We start from the raw sequence: 25619 nt of genomic DNA on the forward strand, positions 1-25619 counted from the left end.
CATTAGACCAGATGTGCACTGGACTGCGCTGTCAATAATGGAACACATACTAAATGGGGATTACACAATGAAAGCGAAAAATACAATACAGTGCAGTGATAAGAATCTAATTTACTGTAGTCCCCTACTAAAGTCCCTGAATCTCAAGTCACGTAATCTAAAGTCACACACTTGAACTTATACACGCGAACACTCACAAACTTGCGTTATTTGCCTGCTTGTATAAATGCAGCTCTCAAACCAGACTGCTTTTTTCCACTCTGGATTCAAAGGGGATAACTTTTACCTACCATAATACCCCTTTAATGGGCTAGATTTGTTTGCATGTTGGTTGATTATTTCTAATAAAGGGAGTCTATCACCATGACGTTCAATGTTAAACCCAGCACAGTTCCTTGTAGGGCTGGCTGAACTGAATGTTCATCCCTTTTAACTCGGTAATCTGTTGCTTCATTCTGGAAAATAATATGTTTAATCCATATGGAAATGATCAGTTAAAGGAAATGTGTCAGCAAAAATTTTATCTGCCAGTTAAAACCAGAGCAACACATATGCTTTAGTTCTAATTTTTTTTTATTTTCTGGTTGCAGATTTCTTTATTTTATTTACTGAGCATGATTATGGGGGTGGCCATCTTGCCTGAGCTGTTTTTAAACAGCATCTAGAAAGCATTAAGAAAATTGATTTATGGCAGCCCCATGGTCCATAGACACAATCGACAGCAGGGGACCTCATTGACTTCTATGGGAGAGTTTTCTAGGCATGCATGGTAATCTTTGCAGAGGTCATTGAGTTTGCTCTACAAGGCATAGTGCCTCATTTAACAGTGAATTTCATGGTGACAAATTCCTTCATGATTGCATCTTACCAAAATCCTTTGGTCTTCTCATATTCACAAAATATGAAAGAAGCTTTTGCAAGGAGATAGATTTAACAGGGTAAGTTACTGGTAAGCTGCGCCACAGGGTTTCCAATTCTTCAGGTAGCAGAATACAGTTCATTCTGCAAAATGCAATGCAGCATTCTTAGGGAACAGTGCCCTCTAGTGGGGAAGATGCACAAGTAACAGTCCACTCATCTAATTTAGAAGTTTTCCTGTTTTTATCAGCAAAGTAAGGGCTCATGCACTCTACCGTTGGATGTTTTTTGCGGTCCGCAAATTGTGGATTCACAAGACACGGATACAGGCCGTGTGCATTCCACATTTTGCGTAACGGCTGGTCTCTAACAGAACAGTCCTATCCATGTCCGTAATGCAGACAAAAATAGGACACGTTCTATTTTTTTGCGGAATGGCCATACGGACATGGGATGCACACAGTCATTTCCATTTTTTTTGCAGCCCCACTGAAGTGAATGGTTGTGTGCTGCAAAAGAAACAGAATGGACACGGAAATAAAACAAGTTCATGTGTCCTTCTGCCATACCATATAGATTGTAGGCCCTCTCTCCTTCTGTACCAGTTTGTAACTCGTCTTGTTCATGCTTAGTGCAATTGTCTGTATTATGTATGTATACCCCTTATCATATGTACAGCGCTATGGAATTAATGACGCTTTAATAATAAAAAATAATAATAATAATAATGTGCATGAGACCTAATTGACTACTGTATAAACATTTCATGTGTTTGCCACAATAGGCAGTGATACAGTTTCTAGTTACGTTATAAACTTTGCTAGCCACCTCACTTTATATAAAATCAGCGTGGGACTGGTAGATCACTATAATCTACAGTCAGGTCCATAAGTATTGGGACATCAACACAATTCTAACATTTTTGGCTCTATACACCACCACAATGGATATGAAATGAAACGAACAAGATGTGCTTTAACTGCAGACTGTCAGTTTTAATTTGAGGGTATTTACATCCAAATCAGGTGAACGGTGGAGGAATTACAATAGTTTGCATATGTGCCTCCCACTTGTTAAGGGACTAAAAGTAATGGGACACTTGGCTTCTCAGCTGTTCCATGGCCAGGTGTGTGTTATTCCCTCATTATCCCAATTACAATGAGCAGATAAAAGGTCCAGAGTTCATTTCAAGTGTGCTATTTGCATTTGGAATCTGTTGCTGTCAACTCTCAAGATGAGATCCAAAGAGCTGTCACTATCGGTGAAGCAAGCCATCGTTAGGCTGAAAAAAACAAAACAAACCCATCAGAGAGATAGCAAAAACATAAGGCATGGCCAAAACAACTGTTTGGAACATTCTTAAAAAGAAGGAACGCACCGGTGAGCTCAGCAACACCATAAGATCCGGAAGACCACGGAAAACAACTGTGGTGGATGACCGAAGAATTCTTTCCCTGGTGAAGAAAACACCCTTCACAACAGTTGGTCAGATCAAAAACACTCTCCAGGCGGTAGGTGTATGTGTGTCAAAGTCAACAATCAAGAGAATACTTCACCAGAGTGAATACAGAGGGTTCACCACAAGATGTAAACCATTGGTGAGCCTCAAAAACAGGAAGGCCAGATTAGAGTTTGCCAAACGACATCTAAAAAAGCCTTCACAGTTCTGAGACCAAGATCATCTTGTACCAAAGTGATGGGAAGAGAAGAATTTGGAGAAGGAAAGGAACTGCTCTTGATCCTAAGCATACCACCTCATCAGTGAAGCATGGTGGTGGTAGTATAATGGCGTGGGCATGTATGGCTGCCAATGGAACTGGTTCTCTTGTATTCATTGATGATGTGACTGCAGACAAAAGCAGCAGGATAAATTCTGAAGTGTTTCGGGCAATATTATCTGCTCATATTCAGCCAAATGCTTCAGAACTCATTGGATGGCGCTTCACAGTGGAGATGGACAATGACCCAATGCGTACTGAAAAAGCAACCAAAGAGTTTTTTAAGGGAAAGAAGTGAAATGTTATGCAATGGCCAAGTCAATCACCTGATCTTAATCCGATTAAGCATGCATTTCACTTGCTGAAGACAAAACATGAGGGAAAATGCCCCAAGAACAAGCAGGAACTGAAGACCGTTGCAGTAGAGGCCTGGCAGAGCATCACCAGGGATGAAACCCAGCATCTGGTGATGTCTATGCGTTCCAGACTTCAGGCTGTAATTGACTGCAAAGGATTTGCAACCAAGTATTAAAAAGTGAAAGTTTGATTTATGATTATTATTATGTCCCATTACTTTTGATCCCTTAACAAGTGGGAGGCACATATGCAAACTGTTGTAATTCCTACACCGTTCACCTGATTTGGATGTAAATATCCTCAAATTAAAGCTGACAGTCTGCAGTTAAAGCACATCTTGTTCGTTTCATTTCAAATCCATTGTGGTGGTGTATAGAGCCAAAAATGTTAGAATTGTGTCGATGTCCCAATATTTATGGACCTGACTGTATATTCTGACCAACATTTGTTGTCTACTTTGTCTGCTAAGCATCTTCGGGCAGGCTGAAATAATTTCCCATCCCTACTTTTAAAGTGACAGCACATGCTGCTATGTTGTGGAGGACCCCTGACCAAGTTTCACTGTTAGTTTCTCAAAGGCTTACCGAATAAACACTGCATCAAGTTTCTCCTTGTCTGCACTACATTCATCATTCCTACATTCACTGATGAAAGATCGGCAGAACTGCCAGAATTTATGCTGGAGAAGATCCCAGACCATCAAATGTATCTACATTATGGAGAAAGATATTCCACATTAACAAATTGCTATTTTGTGTCAGTATCAAATATTTATGGGAGACATGCAGAAGGCTGTAATTGTTATTTACTTAATAGTAGTCTCAGAAGCAGGGTACACAGTCAGTAGAGTTAGGGTCCATTCATATGTCCGCAACTATTTTGCGGTCCGCAAATTGTGGATCCGCAAAACACGGACACTGGCCATGTGCGTTTCGCATTTTGCGGACCGCACATGGCCGGCACTATGATAGAAATGCCTTTTCTTGTCCGTGTCTGCGGACAAGAATAGGACATGTTCTATTTTTTTGCGGGGCCGCGGAACGGAAGTGCGGATGGGGAAAGCACACTGTGTGCTGTCCGCATCTTTTGTGGCCCCATTGAAAATTAATGGGTCCGCACCCGTTCTGCAAAATTGCAGAACGCATCCGGACTCGTTATGTTTCATTGCTTTCTAGCTGCTGTTTCCTAAGTAGGTGTCTATGAAATGAATGCCCATGCTCTAGTCTCAGGATTGATCACTCTGTCCATAAATGAGAAGCTGCCATCATCTATACATATTGCCATGCTTTTGGTTTCTCTGAATGATATAGAACTTGTGAAGATTTTATTGCAGAATCTATGGTCTGGAGCTTGAGATGCTGCATAGCTCTACAAAGATGAAGAGTCCAGTAAACAAGTATACTGAAGAAGAACTCTAAGTACTGCATAACATTTTTCTCTACAAATGAAAAGTGTACTTGAATTTATTCTAGGAAAAAGACTTTCACGTTTCTCTGTACAGATACCATTTTGATGGAAGCCAAAACAAGAAAAATGATGAGCTACAGTATGGAAATATATGCTGGAATTACCTCTGGCAACTTTCTTGGGGTTTGTGCATGAGTATATCTTGCTAAATCCATTTCAAAACTTTTTCGATAATGAATTTTGTCAATGCGATAATGGACTTTAATCAGGGATGAATGTCGTTCCACTTCTTCCTTTAGCTCGAATGTTGAAGGCCTTACATGACAAAATGATAATATTGGAAGGAAACAAATGCACAGGGGTAAATTAAATAAAATATCTTAGAAACCTTTCTATGGTTCTTTAGTTTCAATGCCTCCAAACCCCTTCAACGGCTGTGCGCCTGGTTATCTCCATTAACCCCCCATACACATATATGATCAGCAGCATGTTTATGTGTCTTCAATGTGGAGAGATGAAAGCCGGAAGGATAAAAGGATCGGGTGTTGAACATTGGGGCAGATTTGCTTAGACAGGATGTCTGGTCCTGCTCAGGTTTATCACAGGGGTTCAGCTGGAAGATACATCTGGTGCAGGGTTAGACATTTTGATCTGACTCTATGCTATTGATTGGCTTGAGAAGGGATTTTACACCAGTACTGTGGTGCAATTTTACTGCAAATTGTCACCTTTCCTGTGAAGCCCACCCTTTTACCATTAAACTATATCCACTAGGTGCACATAATTTCATAATGACATCACATTTTGGTGTAATTCATACCAAAATCTAAATGCACTCACATTAGTAAATGTGGACCACTGTGTTAATCATATAACATCACGGAAAACAGCAGTAGCGTCACAGGACCTGGCTTCAATGCTGCAGAACAAGGTGCATCTATGGGCATTGCCATTACACACTGATGCATTGTAGAGGCAGGGGTGACACATCAAAGAAAGTATACTATAATCTTTTACATATATACATTTAAAAACTAAAGCAAAATAAGATGAAAGCAGCCGGCATCTTGAAAAAATACTTGGAGAAATTTCTTAACCCTGGGGTTTTTACAAAGATTCATCATTTAAAGATTTTTTTTAATTTTTTTTATAGGATACAAAGGTGAAGCACTTCTGCAATTGTCAGTTTGTTAATAAATAAGCAGCGGTGTGATCACAGATTAATATCTACCTGTCTTGAATAAGTACAAAAAACTTCATAAAAGGTATAGAAGTAGAACCCTCTTCTCCAAGAAGAACAGCAAAGCTTTTGACTTGCTGTGGCGTGAGTTGAGTTTGAACTGTTTTCTCAAGGAGTTCTTTAAATTTGTCTTGATGAATGCAGCCATTTCCCAGAGCATCAGCTTGGCTAAAGTGCAAATACATGAACATACAGTGAAAAAGAATGCATTTCTAAACAACCGATTAAGGCTACTTTCACACTTGTTTCCCTTTCCGCTCTTGAGATCCGTCATAGGATCTCAATAGCGGGGGAAAACACTTCCGTTTTGTCCCCATTCATTGTCAATGTGGAAAAAATGAACGAAACGGAATGAACCAGAATGCGTTCGGTTTGGTTGCGCTCCCATCACAGACAGAATAACACTGTAAGCAGGGTTTTTCTGTCCGCGATGTGGTGCGGAGCGAGACGGAAGTTAAGCGTGGGATTTTATACTTTTATTGTAATCGTTTTTTAGTTTGGAATTGGACCTTTCCACTTATAAAGTGGTTTAAGACTATTTCCCTCTGTTTCTAGTTTCTTTGTTAGAACCTTTTCCTACCTCTCTGGTCATTGAGTAAGCCTTCTCTCGTGAAACATATTAGGCTACTTTCTCACCAGCGTTTTTGCTGGATCCGTCATGGATCAGCAAAAACGCTTCCATTCTGATAATACAACCACCTACATCCGTCATGAACGGATCCCGTTGTATTATCTTTAACATAGCCAAGAAGGATCCACCATGAACTCCATTGAAAGTCAATGGGGGACGGATCCGTTTTCTATTGTGGCAGAGAAAACTGATCCGTCGCCATTGCCTTAAATTGTGTGTCAGGACGGATACGTTTTCTCTGACACAATAGAAAACGGATCCGTCCCCCATTGACTTTCAATGGAGTTCATGGTGGATCTGTCTTGGCTATGTTAAAGATAATACAACGGGATCCGTTCATCCGGGATCCAGATGTAGGTGGTTGCATTATGAGAAAGTATATGTTTCACGAGAGAAGGCTTACTCAATGACCAGAGAGGTAGGAAAAGGTTCTCACAAAGAAACTAGAAACAGAGGGAAATAGTCTTAAACCACTTTTTAAGTGGAAAGGTCCAATTCCAAACTAAAAAATGATTACAATAGAAGTATAAAATCCCACGCTTAAGGCTGGGTTCACATGGGCGTGACGGATTTGTTCAGGATGCGTCCCGGGTGTATGGCGGCAAACCCGCACGAGTAGGTACGCAATTGTAGTCAGTTTTGACTGCGATTGCGTTCCGTAGTTCAGTTTTTATCACGCGGGTGCAATGCATTTTGCACGCGCGTGATAAAAAAACTTAATGTGGTACCCAGACCCGAACTTCTTCACTGAAGTTCAGGTTTGGGTTCAAGGTTGTGTAGATGTAATTATTTTCCCTTATAACATGGTTATAAGGGGAAATAATAGCATTCTTTAATACAGAATGCTTAGTACAAGGTCAATTGAGGGTTAAAAAAAAATAAAAAATTAACTCCCCTCCTCCAATTGATTGCGTAGCTGCCGGTCTCCTGTTCTTTCTTCAGGACCTGTCAAAGGACCTGTGGTGACATCACTGAGCTCATCACATGGTCCAATCACATGGTCCATCACCACGGTGATGGACCATGTGATGTGACGTCACCACAGGTCCTTTAGCCAGCAGCTCATGATTAAAGAAGTAAGAAGAGATCGGCAACTACGCAATCAAGAGGAGAAGGTGAGTTATTTTAATTTTATTTTTAACCCTCAATTGACCTTCTACTAAGCATTCTGTATTAAAGAATGCTATTATTTTTCCTTATAACCATGTTATAAGGGAAAATAATACAGTGAATAGACTGTCATCTTAGCAACCATGCGTGAAAATCGCACCGCATCCGCACTTGCTTGCGGATGCTTGCGATTTTCACGCAGCCCCATTCACTTCTATGCATGAAAATCACCGCTCATCTGCACAGCCCTATAGAAGTGAATTGGTCCGGATTCAATGCGGGTGCAATGCGTTCACCTCACGCATTGCACCCGTGCGGAAATCTTGGCCGTGTGAACTCAGTCTAACTTGTGTTTACTGGAGAAGTAGAACTTTCATATGGTTTTCACATTGCAACTTGTGTCATTTTAGCAGTTTACTTAGGGTACTTTTACACTAGCGTTTTTCTTTTCCTGGCATAGAGTTCTGTCCTAGGGGCTCAATACCGGAAAAGAACTGATCAGTTTTATCCCCATGCATTCTAACTGGAGAGAAATTCGTTCAGGATGTTTTCAGTTCAGTTACTAAACTGCGTTCTCTCCGTCCTAAATTCCGGATCAGTTGCCGGAATGCCGGATCCGGCATTAATTTACATTGAAATGTATTAGTGCCGGATCCGGCATTAAAAATACCGGAATGCCGGATCGGTCCTTCGGGTCTGCGCATGCACAGACTGGTAAAAATGTGAAAAAAAATTGAAACGGATCCGTTTGTCCGTATGACAAACGGAGAGACAGATCAGTTCTTGCAATGCATTTGTGAGACGGATCCGGATTCGTCTACAAATGCTGTCCGTTTGCATGCAGATTGCCTGATATGGCAGGCAGTTCCAGTGACGGAACTGCTTGCCGAATCACTCTGCCGCAAGTGTGAAAGTAGCCTTAGCTCTCATTTCACTCCAGCATTTGGCTAAATCTACAGGCATGAAAAAGCACTGCAGATTGCAAAAACTTTTTCTGCAAGTTTTTATTACATTCACAAAGAAGCAGGCAAAAACTTCATATCTAAAAAAAAAACATAAGGTATATTTCGCCTGTGACTTCACCTTAAGGGACCCCTCCTGTTCAGGTGGAGGGAGACATAGAGCATGAAGTGCAACATGTTGTTGATTCTCATACAGTTAGAGGTTCCCTTCATTACCTAATGCACTGAAAAGATTGTGGACCTGAAGAACGTTTTTGGGTGCCAGCCCGATCTGTACATGCAGATCATCTGGTCTGATCTTTTCATAAAAAGTCTCCACTTAACCCTGGCCCTAAATGTAAGGATGCAGAGGCATCTCACAGAAGAAGGGTACTGTGAAGATTATACCCAGCCAAAATTCTGTGTATTATTGTGGCAGGAAGCACTGGCTGCTCGACCCATCAGTGAGGCTGGGAGCCAAACCAGTCAGATTCCTGGCTCGGCGTCGGAGGTTGCACTACATTTTTTTTCTGGAAGAGTGAAAATATTCCTCTTAGTAATTTTGAGGAGCAATTTTAGCCAAGGAAGAGTACAAATTTTGAAGTAATTCATATATATAATACACAGGCCTACATAATGTTATGAGGTTGCTATTTATGCAGGGAAACCATTACTAGTACTCTCTATAATGTCTTCTATACATAAATAGCAAATTTATCCAACATCATACACTAAACATAAGACCACAGCCGCCATAACAGAGCTAGATGCCGACATAATACTGCCATACACAGTGCTTCCATTTGCAGCTGCCTCATTATAGAGTCAGACATGGTGATTCCATATGTAGTGTCCCCATGACAGAGCCATAAACAGTGCTCCCAAGACTACTCTGTAATTATTTGCCTATAACTGCCCAGTTCCTGCTGTGTATTCACCTCAGACCCAGTCACCCCATCCATCAGTGCCCACAGCACCTCTTACAACAAGCTGCTTACCGCACCAGGCCACCACTCCATTGGCAGTAATGGTGAAGATGGCAGCGCCACTGCACAGGCGTCCTCCACAGTGGTCTCAGAGTGGCGCAGCAAATGGCCTGATAGCCTGCCAAAACTGACAAATTAGCAGCCTCCTTACCAATAACAAAGCTTGATACGTAGCTCTGTTACATGCCCATTACACAAATAGCTATGCTATATGCACATTACATACACTGCTCTACTACATGCTCTTAACACAGATAACTCTACTATATGCACATTACACACAGAAAGTTTTGCAATAGGCTCATCACACTTACCCAGTCCTGCTTTATACACGTGCTCCATAAGTGGGGTCATTTATCAAACTGGTGTAAAGTAGAACTGGCTTAGTTGCCCATATCAACCAATCAGATTGCTCCTTTCATTTTCCAAAGGAGCTGTCAAAAATGAAAGGTGGGATCTGATTGGTTGCTATGGGCAACTAGGCCAGTTCTACTTTACACCAGCTTGATAAATGACCCCAAAGGTACCTTCAGATTCTCCAGCACAGTCCTATCCAAAACCTCATGTGTTCCCTTAACACCTCCCACACATGTGGCTGCACACATGCCTGCACATCACCACAGGTCCTGTAACCGTAATGTGGTGTTTAGTATGGAGAAGTCAATGAGGGGCAGGGCTTCCTAGACCTCAGGCTAGAATGGAGGATTTTGCCAGACTTCGCAGACTGCTGATACAGCACTTCAGGCTAGAAAACGATCATGCGTAGAAATATGCATGAATCTTTTTTCACAGAGTAACCTGAGCAGACGTCTATGACGCCTGTACAGGCGTTATTGCGACCTCTACTCAGCGTAAAATCCCAGTACTAGGCAGGTTATTTAAAAGGAACCTGGTACCCGCACTATGCTGCACTCATTTCATCTGGCCTTGCGGCAGGCTCTGGTGGAGAACCTAGGGCAGGGGTGCTCAACTGCGGACCTCCAGCTGTTGTAAAACTACAACTCCCACCATGCCCTGCTGTAGGCTGATAGATGTAGGCTGTCTGGGAATGATGGGAGTTGTAGTTTTGCAACAGCTGGAGGGCCGCAGATTGAGCATGCCTGACCTAGGGGTTAGTCTTAGCTTCCTCCCAACTGGAGTGGTTAAAGAAGACCTGTCCCCTCTTCTGACATGCCTGCTTTAATAGCTTTATGCATCCCCAATGTAATAACAATTCTGAAGCATCTATTCTTATGTCTGTATGTTGTGCCATTCCTTTATTATTTCTACTAGCAGTTATGAATGAATTGCTATTAGCTTTCAGTAAGGGTACAGAGGGGAGTAACAAGTTGGGGGTGTACCTGCACAGACTCACCCTATCCAATCAGTGCTGCCATTTTCAGACTGTACAGGTACACACCCCCAACTGGTTACCGCCCCTCTGTACCCTTACTGCAGACTGCTAGCAATTCATTCACACAAGGAATCATACAATATAGTGCCATTACAATAGATGGCCAAAATGAGGAGTGACATACAAGCTCAGAATATTATTTTTTTTTACACAAGATGCATGATTAGCGGTAACCAAGGTGGGTGTATGGAGAATCATATGTAAAAAAAAAAAAAATCTTTAAAGTTTCTACTTCTCCAAAAAATGCAAGTTTATACAAATATAGCTAATTCACTTACCGAAACTGTGTAAGTAACTGAATAAAAGGGGCTTGGCACAACTGGAAAAGCAGCCATTCCGCTTCTTCTGCTGATAAGCCTTCTCTTGTGCTATTGGAAGACCCGCTGATATTACCACCCTGTCTGAAACTGCAAATAAGTTAGATGTTTCATCTACATATACTTTATTATTTTCACAAAATATATTTTAACTTGCCTGCTCCAAGCAGCCCCTCTGTGGCCTCTCTGCCTAATGACTTCAGTGCTCTCTGCTTTTAGGGCGCACACACACACACTCCAGCTCTTAAAGTACAAACATCCAAATATCTCCACGGCCTATGGGTAGCATTCCTCGGAGGTTAAGGCCCCTTCCTTCCCTTATGGTGGGTGCCAGAGCAATAGGTTCGCTAGCTTGCTAGTCCCTCCGAAGGTGCACTGTTATTCCATTTTTGATTTCTGCCTGCTTGCTGGATTTGACTCTCTGATGCCTGACTTCTGTCTGACTCCTGTATTAACGGACTGTTTTTTACCAGATTGAACGTACTTTGCTTGCCCTGACCTTAGCATGTCCATTGATTGTTATTTTTCCTGTCCTTTCTGTGCTACGGACCAGTGTCTCTCTTTTTTTTACTCGTTTTATTGAACGAATTATCAGAAAAGTTCAGAGAACATCAGTATACATGGAAGTCGATAAGACATTCATGAACATAAACAGTACCATATACATATCATTATCAATGAAGGTGAGATGACAATTCATGTTTGTAAAACATGTACAAATCAATCATATTTGACATAACACATGTGAGTGGTAGGCATATATAAGATAAGATAAGATGCCTTTATTGTCACTGTACAATACAATGTGATACAATGTACAATACAATGAAATGTTGTTTGGAGCAATCCTAGATGCCATGGACAGAGGAACAAGAACTGACATTTAAACTAAAGCATTACACTAGAAAAAAACAAAAACAATGCACTAGAAAGTATTACTATTCACAGTTCACAGCATATATATAGCAAGAGCAAAGTAGGAAGTGCTTATGAGTATATATACACACTGATCAGACACCACTGCAGACAAGAGATCATCATGGGTTCATGAATGCAGCAGTCACTTTCAGTCTGTGGTAGTTTCTATCCTAGGAAGGGGCAATAGTCTCTGAGCATTTAGGAGACTGATTGCTTTGGGGTAAAAGCTGTTCTTCAGCCTAGTGGTGTGGGCGTGTAGGGCTCTGAGACGCCTACCAGAGGGTAGGGGAATGAAAAGGCTGTGGCCGGGGTGAGTTGGATCCCCGCAGATAATTTTTGCCCTGTTGCTGCAGCGAGCAGTGAAGATGTCCTCCAGTGATGGTAGCTGAGTACCAGTGATTCTGCCAGCCATTCTGATGATGCGCTTGAGGGTCTTCTTGTCCTCAGAAGAGCAGCCGGAGTACCACACTGTAATGCAGTATGTGAGAACAGATTCTATGGTGCACCTGTAAAGATTGAATAGCAGCTGTTTTGGGATTTGTGCTTTCGTCAGACTCCTCAGAAAATAAAGCCTCTGAAGGCCTTTTTTGGTAATTTCTGTTGTGCTTTTTATCCATGACAGGTCCTGACTAATATGAACTCCCAAGAATCTGAAACTTTGAACTATCTCCACGTTTCCACCATTAATGCTAATGGAATGATGTCCATTTTGTTTCTTCTTCCTAAAATCCAGAATCAGCTCCTTTGTTTTCTTGAGATATCCATATTATCCTAGCACTGCGTTGAGATTATCAGAAAATCTAGGAGCTGAGTACATAGTTTGCATAGACGAGCACCAGGGGGCAACCTCGGTTTTTGAAAACAATATTCTCGTAGTATACAACATTATTCACTAGTACTTTCCATTAATTGAGAGAAGGGCGTCTCTCACCCATCCAACGGATCGCAATTGCTTTCCGTGCGAGAAACAGTGTCTCTCTCAAGAAAATTCTAACATGGTGGGAATATACCTCTTCATCAACTATACCAAACAGACATATTTGTGGAGTTAGTGGTACTGGGAGGTGTATAAGTAAAGAGAGAAAGCTTGTAATGTCAGACCAGAAGGTTTGTATGAGTGGACACTCCCATATAAGATGCCAAAAAGCTGCCCCTTCTGAGTCACACCTATGACACCTAGAGTTTGACAGTCTGCCCATCTTTTGTAACCGGACGGGAGAGAGATAGCTTTGGTGGATAATACATAGTTGTATAAATTTGTTGTTAATGGACGGGTTTCCCATTTGGAGAGTACTAAGAGGGGAGCCTTGTGCATCTTTCATAGTATGTCGCAGTTGTAGGTATTTATAAAATGTGGTTCTAGTTAGGTCATGGTGGTCTTTCAGTTGTTCAAAGGTATTAAACACATTATTAGTAAATAGGTCACCCAGAACGGTAATCCCATGATCCTTCCAAAAATGCCTATCCATCCCAGCTTGGAGAGAGGGGAACATAGGGTTTTCCCATAAGGATATATTGGAGGCCATTCCTACATAAGAATGTAACCGTTTACTAGTATCCCAAACCTGAATAGCTAATTTATGTATGGGCAGCAGTGCTCGGTGGAAGAGTCGTGGTTGTTCCAGCACTGGCCACAAAGAGGAGAGGTTCAAAAACGCAGAAAGCTGTCTTTCTGCCCTATCCAGACCGCCACCAGGGGAGACCCATGATCTCAGCTGTCTTAACTGTCCCGCTAAGTAATATAAATGTAAGTCAGGGAGGGACATACCTCCGTTCCCTCTAGGGCGACATAGTACATCTATGGAGAGCTTAAGTCTGTTATTGCCCCAAATAAATGGAGACATTAGCGACTTATAGCGTTGGAATATTTTTTGGGAAACAATAAAGGGTGCATGCTCCAACACGTATAACCACTTGGGCAGTATAATTAACTTGATCAGATTTATTTGTCCCGACACGGACAATGGGAGACCACCCCATACCTTAAATTTGTCTGCACTATAGTTCAGGAGATGCTGTATGTTGAGGCTATGAAAAGAGGCTGCATCTTTAGTGATATGGATCCCTAGGTACTTAAATTCAGAGACTATAGTTAGCTCGGTGTTGAGAGAGGATGAGGGTAAGGAGTACAGCGGAAATAGAACAGATTTAGACCAATTTATCCTTAAACCGGAAAATTGACTAAATGCCTCAATGAGAGCAGTAGCTCGAGGCAACGTGGATTCCACATCTGACATAAAAAGTACCATGTCATCTGTGTATAGTCCCACTCTGTCCTCCTGATCACCTATAGGTATCCCCTTAAATTGAGCATCGGACCTAATGCGGATGGCTAAAGGTTCGATCGCTAAGGCGAATAGCAGTGGCGACAACGGGCACCCTTGCCTAGTCCCACGGCCCAGATCAAAGTTCGCAGAACACATACCATTCACCAGAATACCAGCTGTAGGCCGTTTATACAATATTGATATCCATCTAATAAATGCGGGTCCAATCCCAAAGCATTCAAGGGCGGCTAGTAGGTTTGGCCACTCCACCGAGTCAAAGGCCTTGGCAGTGTACAGAGACGCCAAGGCCCATTGACTCCTCCATTGAAGGCCTATTTGAGTAACTACCTGTACTCTACGGATATTATCCGTTGTGGACCTACCAGGCAAGAATCCAGACTGATCCAGATGAATAAGGCTTAGAATAACCCTGTTCAATCGCTGTGCTAAAATCTTGGCCAAGATTTTATAGTCTAAATTTAATAGCGATATGGGCCTGTATGATCCACAATCAACTGGATCCTTGCCTGGTTTAAGGAGTATCACAATGGTAGTTTCATACAGTGAAGGCGGCAGGATACCCTTCGAGAAGGAGTCATGATACATTTGTAGTAGAGGAGGAGTTAATTGGTCAATGTACCTAGAGTACACTTCTAGGGGTAGCCCATCTGGGCCAGGGGATTTCCCATTCGCCAAAGACTTAATGGCCTCTAATATTTTCTGATCCGATATAGGACCCTCAAAAGATTGAGCCATCTCATGAAAGAGTTTGGGATATTCTAATTCTTGCAAGTAGGTATTGACTGTCTCTGTAGTATAGTCTACTCGGGCCTCATACAGGTCTTGATAAAACTCCCGGAACGGTGAGCTATGGCCTCCGATTCCGTTACCACAATACCCCCCTCATCTCGAACACGTAAAATAGCAGGAGAAGCCTGATTCTGGTGAACAATATGCGCCAACATTTTGCAATGGGCTTTTTCATGTAACAAAGTAAGGTATCGTCTACCTATTTGTAGCCAATTGTCCCTATTCTGAGGCGTCGGGTCCGTGACATACAGCCTCTCCATCCTAGCACATTCCACAGCCAGGTCCTTTTCCTGCTTAGCTGAGTTACGTTTGATAAAGGAGATAGAAGATCTCAAGCACCCTCTTAAGTACGCCTTCAGTGTCTCCCACACTAGTGACTTATCATTATAAGAGGCATGGTCGGACAAGAACACAGACAGCTGGTCCGGGATACGATCAGAAGGCGGGAACAGTGTGAGCCAGAAAGGATGTACTCTCATGGATCGTCCCAGGCCCCTAACACTATCCAGCAAGGACAATAGGATAGGGTTATGGTCCGACACACCTCTAGCTCCATACATCACTTGATAAGAGAGTAAGCACACAGTGGAGTCACCAAATACATAGTCAATGCGGGATAGGGAGTTATGACTAGCTGACTGACATGAGTAGGACCGTTCATCAGGGTGCTCAAGGCGCCATAAGTCCTCCCACCCCACCTCCGTCATCAGTTTGGACAGTGACGAATCTGATTGAGCACTCCCCCGCGGCCGCTCGTCACCATGGAATCTGTCTAGCAAAGGATGTAGGGTCATGTTAAGGTCTCCCATACAAATAATCCTTGCTGAGGGAAATGAAGCCGCGAAACATATCTGTAGTTTCTCCACCCACCTCCCATCTTAGGGATTTATGCACCATTAGGGAGACTCCCCTAGCCAGGTTAGAGTAACATGAATGGCGAGACCATTGAACCCAGGGCTTACACAACCTCCTGGTCTTGTCAGGAAGTAGGTGGGTCTCCTGTAGACACAAGATATGAGGGTTAAATTGACTGACCACTGAAAACACCATGCTACGCTTCCTGACACTCCCAAGGCCCCTAACATTCCAAGACATTAACCGTATATCTGCCATTGTAACATCTTAGAATAGACATGCCGCTCGTTACTCTCTAATACATGCGCCCACCTCCGATTACACATCTTCAAATATCTCACATGATATGATAGTACATAGGTAAGTATGCAATGGTAATTAAGAACTATAAAAATCCAAACAGTTAGGCCCCTTTCACACGGGCGAGTATTCCGTGCGGATGCGATGCGTGAGGTGATCGCATTGCACCCGCACTGAATACCGACCCATTAATTTCTATGGGGCTGTTCACATGAGCGGTGATTTTCACGCATCACTTGTACGTTGCATGAAAATCGCAGCATTCTCTATATTCTGCGTTTTCACGCAACGCAGGCCCCATAGAAGTGAATAGGGCTGCGTGAAAATCGCAATTATTCGCAAGCAAGTGCGGATGCGGTGCTATTTTCACGCACGGTTGCTAGGAGACGATCGGGATAGAGACCCGATCATTATTATTTTCCCTTATAACATGGTTATAAGGGAAAATAATAGCATTCTGAATACAGAATGCATAGTAAAACAGCGCTGGAGGGGTTAAAAAAAATAAAAAAAATAATTTAACTCACCTTAGTCCACTTGATCGCGGCCCAGCATCTCCTTCTGTCTCCTTTGCTGAACAGGACCTGTGGTGAGCATTAATTATAGGTAAAGGACCTTTGGTGATGTCACTCCGGTCATCACATGATCCATCACATGATCTTTTACCATGGTGATGGATCATGTGATGACCGGAGTGACGTCACCAAAGGTCCTTTACCCAGGTCCTGAAGAAAGAATACAGAAGGAGATGCCGGGCTGCGCTATCAAGTGGACTAAGGTGAGTTAAATTTTTTTATTTTATTTTTTAACCCCTCCAGCGCTATTTTACTCTGCATTCTGTATTCAGAATGCTATTATTTCCCCTTATAACCATGTTATAAGGGGAAATAATACAATCTACAGAACACCGATCCCAAGCCCGAACTTCTGTGAAGAAGTTCCGGTTTGGGTACCAAACATGCGTGATTTTTCTCACGCGAGTGCAAAACGCATTACAATATTTTGCACTCGCGCGGAAAAATCGCGGGTGTTCCCACAACGCACCCGCACATTTTCCCGCAACGCCCGTGTGAAAGAGGCCTTAACATTGGTTCATTAAGAGTCATCTAGAAGACAGATCTAGCACCAGGTATCCGGACCATTACATATACAGTACAGACCAAAAGTTTGGACACACCTTCTCATTCAAAGAGTTTTCTTTATTTTTATGACTATGAAAATTGTAGATTCACACTGAAGGCATCAAAACTATGAATTAACACATGTGGAATTATATACATAACAAACAAGTGTGAAATAACTGATAATATGTCATATTCTAGGTTCTTCAAAGTAGCCACCTTTTGCTTTGATTACTGCTTTGCACACTCTTGGCATTCTCTTGATGAGCTTCAAGAGGTAGTCCCCTGAAATGGTTTTCACTTCACAGGTGTGCCCTGTCAGGTTTAATAAGTGGGATTTCTTGCCTTATAAATTGGGTTGGGACCATCAGTTGCGTTGAGGAGAAGTCAGGTGGATACACAGCTGATAGTCCTACTGAATAGACTGTTAGAATTTGTATTATGGCAAGAAAAAAGCAGCTAAGTAAGGAAAAACTAGTGGCCATCATTACTTTAAGAAATGAAGGTCAGTCAGTCAGCCGAAAAATTTGAAAAACTTTGAAAGTAAGGGCTATTTGACCATGAAGGAGAGTGATGGGGTGCTGCGCCAGATGACCTGGTCTCCACAGTCACCGGACCTGAACCCAATCGAGATGGTTTGGGGTGAGCTGGACCGCAGAGTGAAGGCAAAAGGGCCAACAAGTGCTAAGCATCTCTGGGAACTTCTTCAAGACTGTTGGAAGACCATTTCAGGGGACTACCTCTTGAAGCTCATCAAGAGAATGCCAAGAGTGTGCAAAGCAGTAATCAAAGCAAAAGGTGGCTACTTTGAAGAACCTAGAATATGACATATTTTCAGTTGTTTCACACTTGTTTGTTATGTATATAATTCCACATGTGTTAATTCATAGTTTTGATGCCTTCATAGTCATGAAAATAAAGAAAACTCTTTGAATGAGAAGGTGTGTCCAAACTTTTGGTCTGTACTGTATGCAGCAGGATACAAGGTGATAGATAGATCCAGTGTGGCAAAGCAGTATACGGGGTGTGGTATTAGTTGACTTAACCCTTCACACTAAAACGGACTTAGGAAGTACGTAAAGAACTTGTACCCCAACTTCGTATTATGTGAGCACACCTATATAAAGGGAGAACCCTCCGCACTATACAAACAATCATAGCTCTGCCCTCCCATAGTGATTTATCTGAAGCATATCACAAAATAAACTTGGCATAAGTGCTGCTTTACCACAGCCAGCACAGATCAACAACATTGTGCAATAACACAATACTGAAAAGCAGGTGCTATGCAATGAACATTAAATATCAGATATTAGGAGGACAAAGCATAAGAAGCACCAAAATATAAGATGAACAAAGCATTCACATGTCAGAGCATATCTTCAAAAATCCCAGAGATTAACGGGGAAATCCTTGACAAATAACGGCATCCAGGATTTGTGACGAGTGTTCATCTCGGGGATCTCGCTGGACGCGGTTTGCCCTCCAGCCAGGGCGCAGCTTCCGCAGGAGTGTTGAAAAATCTGATGGACTCTCCGTCCAAAACCCGTAGCTTAGCTGGGTAGGCAATTCAGTATGGGAAGTTTAAATCCCGGAGATGTCTCTTCACCACTGTGAATGTCGCTCTGCGTTTCTGGAGTTCTGCTGAGAAATCCGGGAAGAGCATGATGTTTGCATTCTCAAAGCGAAGCTCCTGCTTGCGACGAGCCAGTTGTAGTATGAGGTCTCGATCTGCAGACGTCAGTAGTTGCGCCAATAACGGCCGCGGAGGTGCTCGATGTGCCCTTTCAATAATAAAGGCAGAGGAGAAGGTGGCGTCAGGGAAAGTGGCTCGCAGCCATGTAGACACAAATTCACACGGGTTACTGCCCTCTGCACGCTCAGGAAGTCCCACTATACGTAGGTTGTTGCGGCGTGTGCGATTTTCGTAGTCGTCGCACTTTTGCTACCAATAATCCACTTTATTTTCCAAGTCAGCCAAACGAGTCGGCAATGGGTTCAGTTGATCTTCCACCGTGGACACATGGGTTTCCACCTCCTTAATACGTTCACGCAGGTTTTGCATGTCATGCCTCAGGAGACCAATGTCAATCTTAACCTCCTCCATCTTCCCAGAGAGAGAGGAGCGACAGGTAGCTATAGCCTGGAGTAATTGATCAGTCACCTGCTTGAGGGAGGGTTCGGTGTCTGACGCAAGGTCCTCACTGGGAGCAGGAGAGGCACTCCGGGAGGTCGAGGTCTGCGCGCGCGGCACAGGGCCTGCGCCATCTTGGAAATCAGGCCGGGCAAACTCTTTGAGCTTTTGAGCGGTCGACAGCGCCTTGTTCCGTGCCATCCCGGTTCTTCAGGTGCGTCCCGACCTTCTCTCCTCCGTGGATGTTATGGTTGCGGTTGGTAAGTTCAGAATAATGGCAAAGTTAGGGCAACGATGACGGAGCTCAGCTAGACACGTCCGTCCATCTTGGTCTCAGGCCACGCCCCCGGACCAGTGTCTCTTGACATCCTGGGTCAGCTGTCACTGTACTACTTTAAGAGGTAACACCTAATTCCCCTGCAGTGGAGTCCAGATAGCTGTACAGGGGGCCACTAAGATAAAGCCTTTAGAAGCGGCCACAAAACAAAGCTGTTCAGTGACACAGTGGGTTCACACCACTTTGTCAAAAATGTATAAAATAATATTTAGCAAGTGGTTGTTTAAAGTGGAATGCCAGCTGTCCTAATATACTACAATCTGTCACTTTGTGCCCTTAATATTCTAGTTTTCATACTTGTGGCTAATGAAGTTACAATAGGTCAACATTTCCTGTAGCTCAATCCTCTAGCTTTGCTGTATGACTGGAACAAAATAAGTGAGTCATGTATAAAAGACCTGCTGGCACAGCTGCAACTCAATAAATCCGGAACATTCACACAAAGGTCCACTTGTACCTCCTTTCTTTTCTACAGTATCGGTGGTACAAGCAGTCGATATAATTCACATAGACGTGGAAGAAGAATAGGCAGCACTCACCAGATGTGAGAAAAATCAGAGTCATTTCATTATCATTAGATATCATTAGGTGGGCAAGCTAAAGTGGTTCTCCGGGAAAAGAAACTGTAGATAATTGTGGAAAAGCAGAGGAAAGATTTTGTCAGCTACTGATGCTGCAGCCACAGCCTGTGCCTCCAAAATCCTGTGACTGAGCACAACATGCATACTCAACTTTGCTGCTAGTCAGCCTCAATCGGGAACAGGAAGAATGTACTATGTCAAAACAATACCCTCCCATTCTAAGACGGTTTCTCACATGTAACATGGCAGCCCCTAGACAATACAATCACATATTGTTAAATAAAGGTACCTATGCATTTTATTATATTCACATGCCAATCATCACAATTTTAATAATTTAATGACAACTGTATTGTACTGCTGGAGGCTTAGATAATGCAGGTTGGTAACACTATGCACACAGAGCTCTGTATGCAGCTAACCTGTACTCCATCACTTCATGGACGCTGTAATGATCTCTAACATTTCTCCGTCAATTGCACTCCCATTCACTGCAGTTGTAAAGCACACATACCCTACTGCTCTGTGTATACAGGAAGGGTGTCTCTAATATCGCTAACCACAGGAACATTTTTAAAAATGAAAAAAGAAGTAGCTACAACATTTAACAAAAAACTGTCACACTATTTTTTGTTCTACAGACCTACATCTAATTATTGAAATTAAAAATGACATTCCCTTTAAGCATTAGGCTACATCAGGGGTGGGGTACCTTTTTGCTGCCGGGGGCCATATGGATACAAAATTCTCAACTTAAAAATTTGACGGCTATATTTGGTCTAACATATAATTGACTTAGTAAGTTGCATAAATTGTGGTTCAATTTAAAAAAATCTAGAGCGCTGTATTTTTGCAGCACGAAATGGTGCCTGCGCTATATATTACATATAGTACAGGCACCATTTTGACCACACATAGCAGTCTAATTTTTAAGTTCAGAATGTTATGTATTTAGTTCTTTATTTGGTATTAATGGCAGCCAAGATAAACCCAGGGGTGTTCAGAGAGGGGTTCACCCAGCTTTCTCTCTCCCTGCCACTGCCCCTGCCTCTTCCTTTACAACTGTCCCTGCCTTTGTCCCTTTCTCAACCTCAGATCAGACTCCATCAGACCTCCCAGCCTCAGATCAGCCCCCATCAGACCCCCAGCCTCAGATCAGCCCCCATCAGACCCCCCAGCCTCATATCAGACCCTCCCTAGCCTCAGATCAGCCCCATCAGACCCCCCAGCCTCAGATCAGATCCCCAGCCTCAGATCAGCCCCTATCAGACCCTCCCTAGCCTCAGATCAGCCCCCATCAGACCCCCCAGCCTCAGATCAGACCCCCCAGCCTCAGATCAGACCCCCATCAGATCCCCCAGCCTCAGATCAGACCCACAGCCTCAGATATTACCCCCATCAGACTCCCCAGCCTCAGATCAGACCCCCCAGCCTCAGATCAGAACCCAGCCTCAGATCAGACCCTCCCCAGACTTAGAACAGACCCCAATAACACCGCCCCAGCCTCAGATCAAACCCTCATCAGACCCTCCCCAGCTTTAGATCAGACCCCCATCAGACCCTCCCCAGCCTCAGATCAGCGTCCCTACACACCCTCCATTAGCCTCAGATCAGCCGCTATCGTACCCCCCAGCATTTAATCAGACCTCAAGTCAGACGTTTAAAATAAAAATAATCTTATCTAACCAGCTCCGGATGGCGCTGCCACTTGGCAGATTCACTTACCCTCCCTGGTCTTCTTCCCGCCGCGCTGAACAGTTAGACGTGCACTACGTCTTACACTGTACGTGTCAGGACACAGCGGGGCCAGAAGAAGACCAGGAAAGTTGAGGACAGCCAGTGCAGTGCTGTTCTCCTCTTCCCATGCCTCCCGCATGCTAATGATCGCTTCCATAATGGAAGCGACCGTTAGCATTTTCATTATGTGTTCTGGCAGGGTCCGGGGGCCACACCCCTGGGCTACATGGTGCCTTGTAGTTGAGCAGCATAAGATCGCAATGTCAGGCTACCCACATTGCAAATAATGATGGTGCATGTGGTCACGTTGCAAAGTGCTCTAGCCTTATTAGAGGGGTTGTCTCATCTCGCCGTTACTAAGGTGTAATGAGACCAAGTCCCGACCACCAGCAGAGCAGCCCGGCACTCGCTGTTTCAGTTGTTCACATAGCAGTGAATGGGAGCTACAGACACAGTGCAGCACAGCAAGCTTAATTTGCTTGCTACAGTTTAGGATATAATACTTCAATCACATCTATATAAATAACATGTAACTAGCTCCACAGGATCTTTTTTTTTCTACTATTTACTTTATCATTTTAGCATGAACACATGATCTATATAAAATGACTTTAACAATCATAATTAACACCTAGAATAGACACGAGGGCACACTGGTGACATGGAAATGGTGTGTGATATCTTCACCTACCCTGAGCCGTGATCTGCTTGTTCCACCATTCTTTTCATGAAGCTGAGCCTGGATCTGCTCTTCAGTTTATTCACAAATACTAGGAAGTCCACAAGACCATCTTTTCTTCTCATATTAAATCTATTGCCAGAAATATGTATTTAATACAACAAGTATGCCCACAAAATAAATCACATATATACAGTTTTTCAATGGAAGAGGACAGAAGAGGACAGTATACTACTACGGAGGGATCTGGATAGATTGGAGGCTTAGGCAGATAAGTGTCAGATGAGGTTTAACACTGACAAATGTAAAGTTATGCGCATGGGAAGGAATAATGCAAGTCACCCGTACATACTAAATGGTAAAGCACTGGGTAACACTGACATGGAAAAGAACGTAGGAATTTTGGTGATACTGGCATTTTAAATGGTATATGTCAACCGAAAAATTTTATGTTAACATATTTAACAATTTTTGGTGATTTTTGTTTTCATTTTCCATGCTACTACCTATATATATATAAAAAAATAAAAAAAATCATGCAGTTTTTGCACTGACCATTATCTTAAAAATATGTTTCGTCTTGTCCTGTACTGGTAACTTTTCACTAGTCACCGCATTGTCATCACAGGCAAAGTTTCAATGACAGATGATACCTCTGTATGGACAACTGAGGCTCCACTATTCACAATAGGTGATATCACAGCTTTTATGCTGCCTCTTGACTTCTGCACAGGTCACACAGCATGCCTAGAAAAATCTCTTATAGCAGTCTTTTGGCATTTTTTTGGTATGGAGAATCATGATGCTACACTTATCGTCACAATGGGCTCTTTCACACCTGCGTTCTTTTCTTCCGGCATAGAGTTCCGTTGTCGGGGCTCTATGCCGGAAGAATCCTGATCAGGATTATCCCCATGCATTCTGAATGGAGTGAAATCCGTTCAGGATGCATCAGGATGTCTTCAGTTCCGGAACGGAACGTTTTTTGGCCGGAGAAAATACCGCAGCATGCTGCGCTTTTTGCTCCGGCCAAAAATCCAGAACACTTGCCGCAATGCCGGATCCGGAATTAATGCCCATTGAAAGGCATTGATCCGGACTTAAGCTAAACGTCGTTTCGGCGCATTGCCGGAGCCGACATTTAGCTTTTTCTGAATGGTTAGCATGGCTGCCGGGACGCTAAAGTCCTGGCAGCCATGGTAAAGTGTAGCGGGGAGCGGGGGAGCAGCATACTTACCGTCCGTGCGGCTCCCGGGGCACTCCAGAGTGACGTCAGGGCGCCCCAAGCGCATGGATCATGTGATCGCATTGGACACGTCATCCATGCGCATGGGGCGCTCTGACGTCATTCTGGAGCGCCCCGGGAGCCGCACGGACTGTAAGTATACCGCTCCCCGCTCCTACTATGGCAACCAGGACTTTAATAGCGTCCTGGCTGCCATAGTAACACTTAAAGCATTTTGAAGACGGTTCCGTCTTCAAATGCTTTCAGTACACTTGCGTTTTTCCGGATCCGGAGTGTAATTCCGGCAAGTGGAGCACATGCCGGATCTGGACAACGCAAGTGTGAAAGAGCCCTAGGCAGTACTTTCAATTAGACTCCATGTAAATGTGCAACACTATTGAACTTTCTATATATTACATTAATTGCATGGGATTGTACATTATTACATAAACACCAATGTATGTCGGGGAAAAAGATCAGTACGATCCAGGTATAACCCCAATTGTCCTAAGATTATAGGACGATTGTATGGAATCATGTATTATTAAATATGAAATTGTATTTTATCGTCATATGGGGCATAATCCCCTCACTTTTTTATGCACTTTTTTATGCACCTTGTCTCACTGGCACTGTTCACTCTATGCATGCGTTATTTGTTTAGTGTTTTTCATTTCTGTTTTTCACGCATTGATCTTTATTTCTATACGAATGATGGATCTGGTATGGTCATCTATATATGAATTTATAATGGTGATGAATTTCGAGTGGATCCACATTCATGCTGAAATATATAACAGTACCTTGGTTGACATACACAGTCCACTCACCATACGCTGCGTTCCATTACATGCCTACTTGGAGCGCAGCGTGTGTTGACGACATAGGGGGAGTAGTTAAGGCACTTGCTGCCGGGCCGCACATTCCGGCCTTACATGATGACGTGTGCTCTCCAGTCTGGAGCGCAGGACGTCATTTCCGGTCCAGAGTTGGCGGCAGGAAATGGTTCGGCTGGAACATTCTCAGGTGGGATTTATGTTTTGTTATAGGGGAGGGTATATATAAGTAGGGAGGGACTAGCCCAAATCAGCACTGCCCCTGATGAAGCATTAGGCGAAACGCGCATCGGGACGAGGGAGATACAGACTTTGGTTACAGGTACATTCATGTTTATGTAGAGACTTGGTGGTTTGGTACTCTTCAGCCGCAGTCCAGCACTTTATGCAATGTATTTATGATATGTTGTGCGGTGACCCCATATTTCTATTTGTTTGTTGTACACTCATTGTTACTTCTGGCTATCTCCTGTGTGGCAATTTCCTTGCCCCATGTGTGGTTGTACCACCAACATAATTTTATTGTTTTTTATGTAACATGTATGAATAAAGGTATTTATTGTTTCTTATGCGGACTGGCCGTATTTGGTGTTCATTATTACATAAAGTCAAGGTACTTACCTGGCAAGTAAGTGTTCCAAATCTACAGCTGTCATAGGAATATTAAACTTTTTCAGTACAAGCCGAAATTCGGACCTGTTAATCTGAAATAAAACAACAATATGTATAATGTATTACATTTTGTTTTCTGAAAATCTTTCAAAATCAAGTTTACTTGTGGTTGGTCTGTGAGACAAGTTAGGACTGGACCTGTCCATCAGAGGCACTTTGGTTAACTAGAAAATAGTGTGTTCACTGGGA

The 25619-nt window shown here is 43.1% G+C and overlaps 1 protein-coding gene across 1 annotated transcript in view; it reads right to left on the reverse strand.

Moving 5' to 3' along the window:
* The window catches only part of LOC120987066, a 133189-nt gene that overhangs the window by 20352 nt on the left and 87218 nt on the right, over window positions 1–25619 (reverse strand). The window contains exons 7-13 of the mRNA XM_040415703.1: window positions 25380–25462; window positions 22710–22829; window positions 10920–11048; window positions 5572–5748; window positions 4505–4655; window positions 3518–3642; window positions 869–1002 (exon numbers count right to left, since the gene is read on the reverse strand). Coding sequence (XP_040271637.1) covers window positions 869–1002; window positions 3518–3642; window positions 4505–4655; window positions 5572–5748; window positions 10920–11048; window positions 22710–22829; window positions 25380–25462 — 919 coding nt within the window. The remainder of the gene's footprint in view (window positions 1–868; window positions 1003–3517; window positions 3643–4504; window positions 4656–5571; window positions 5749–10919; window positions 11049–22709; window positions 22830–25379; window positions 25463–25619) is intronic.

The sequence above is a fragment of the Bufo bufo genome, chromosome 1 (genome assembly GCF_905171765.1).
Source record: "Bufo bufo chromosome 1, aBufBuf1.1, whole genome shotgun sequence".
Classification (NCBI taxonomy): domain Eukaryota; kingdom Metazoa; phylum Chordata; class Amphibia; order Anura; family Bufonidae; genus Bufo; species Bufo bufo.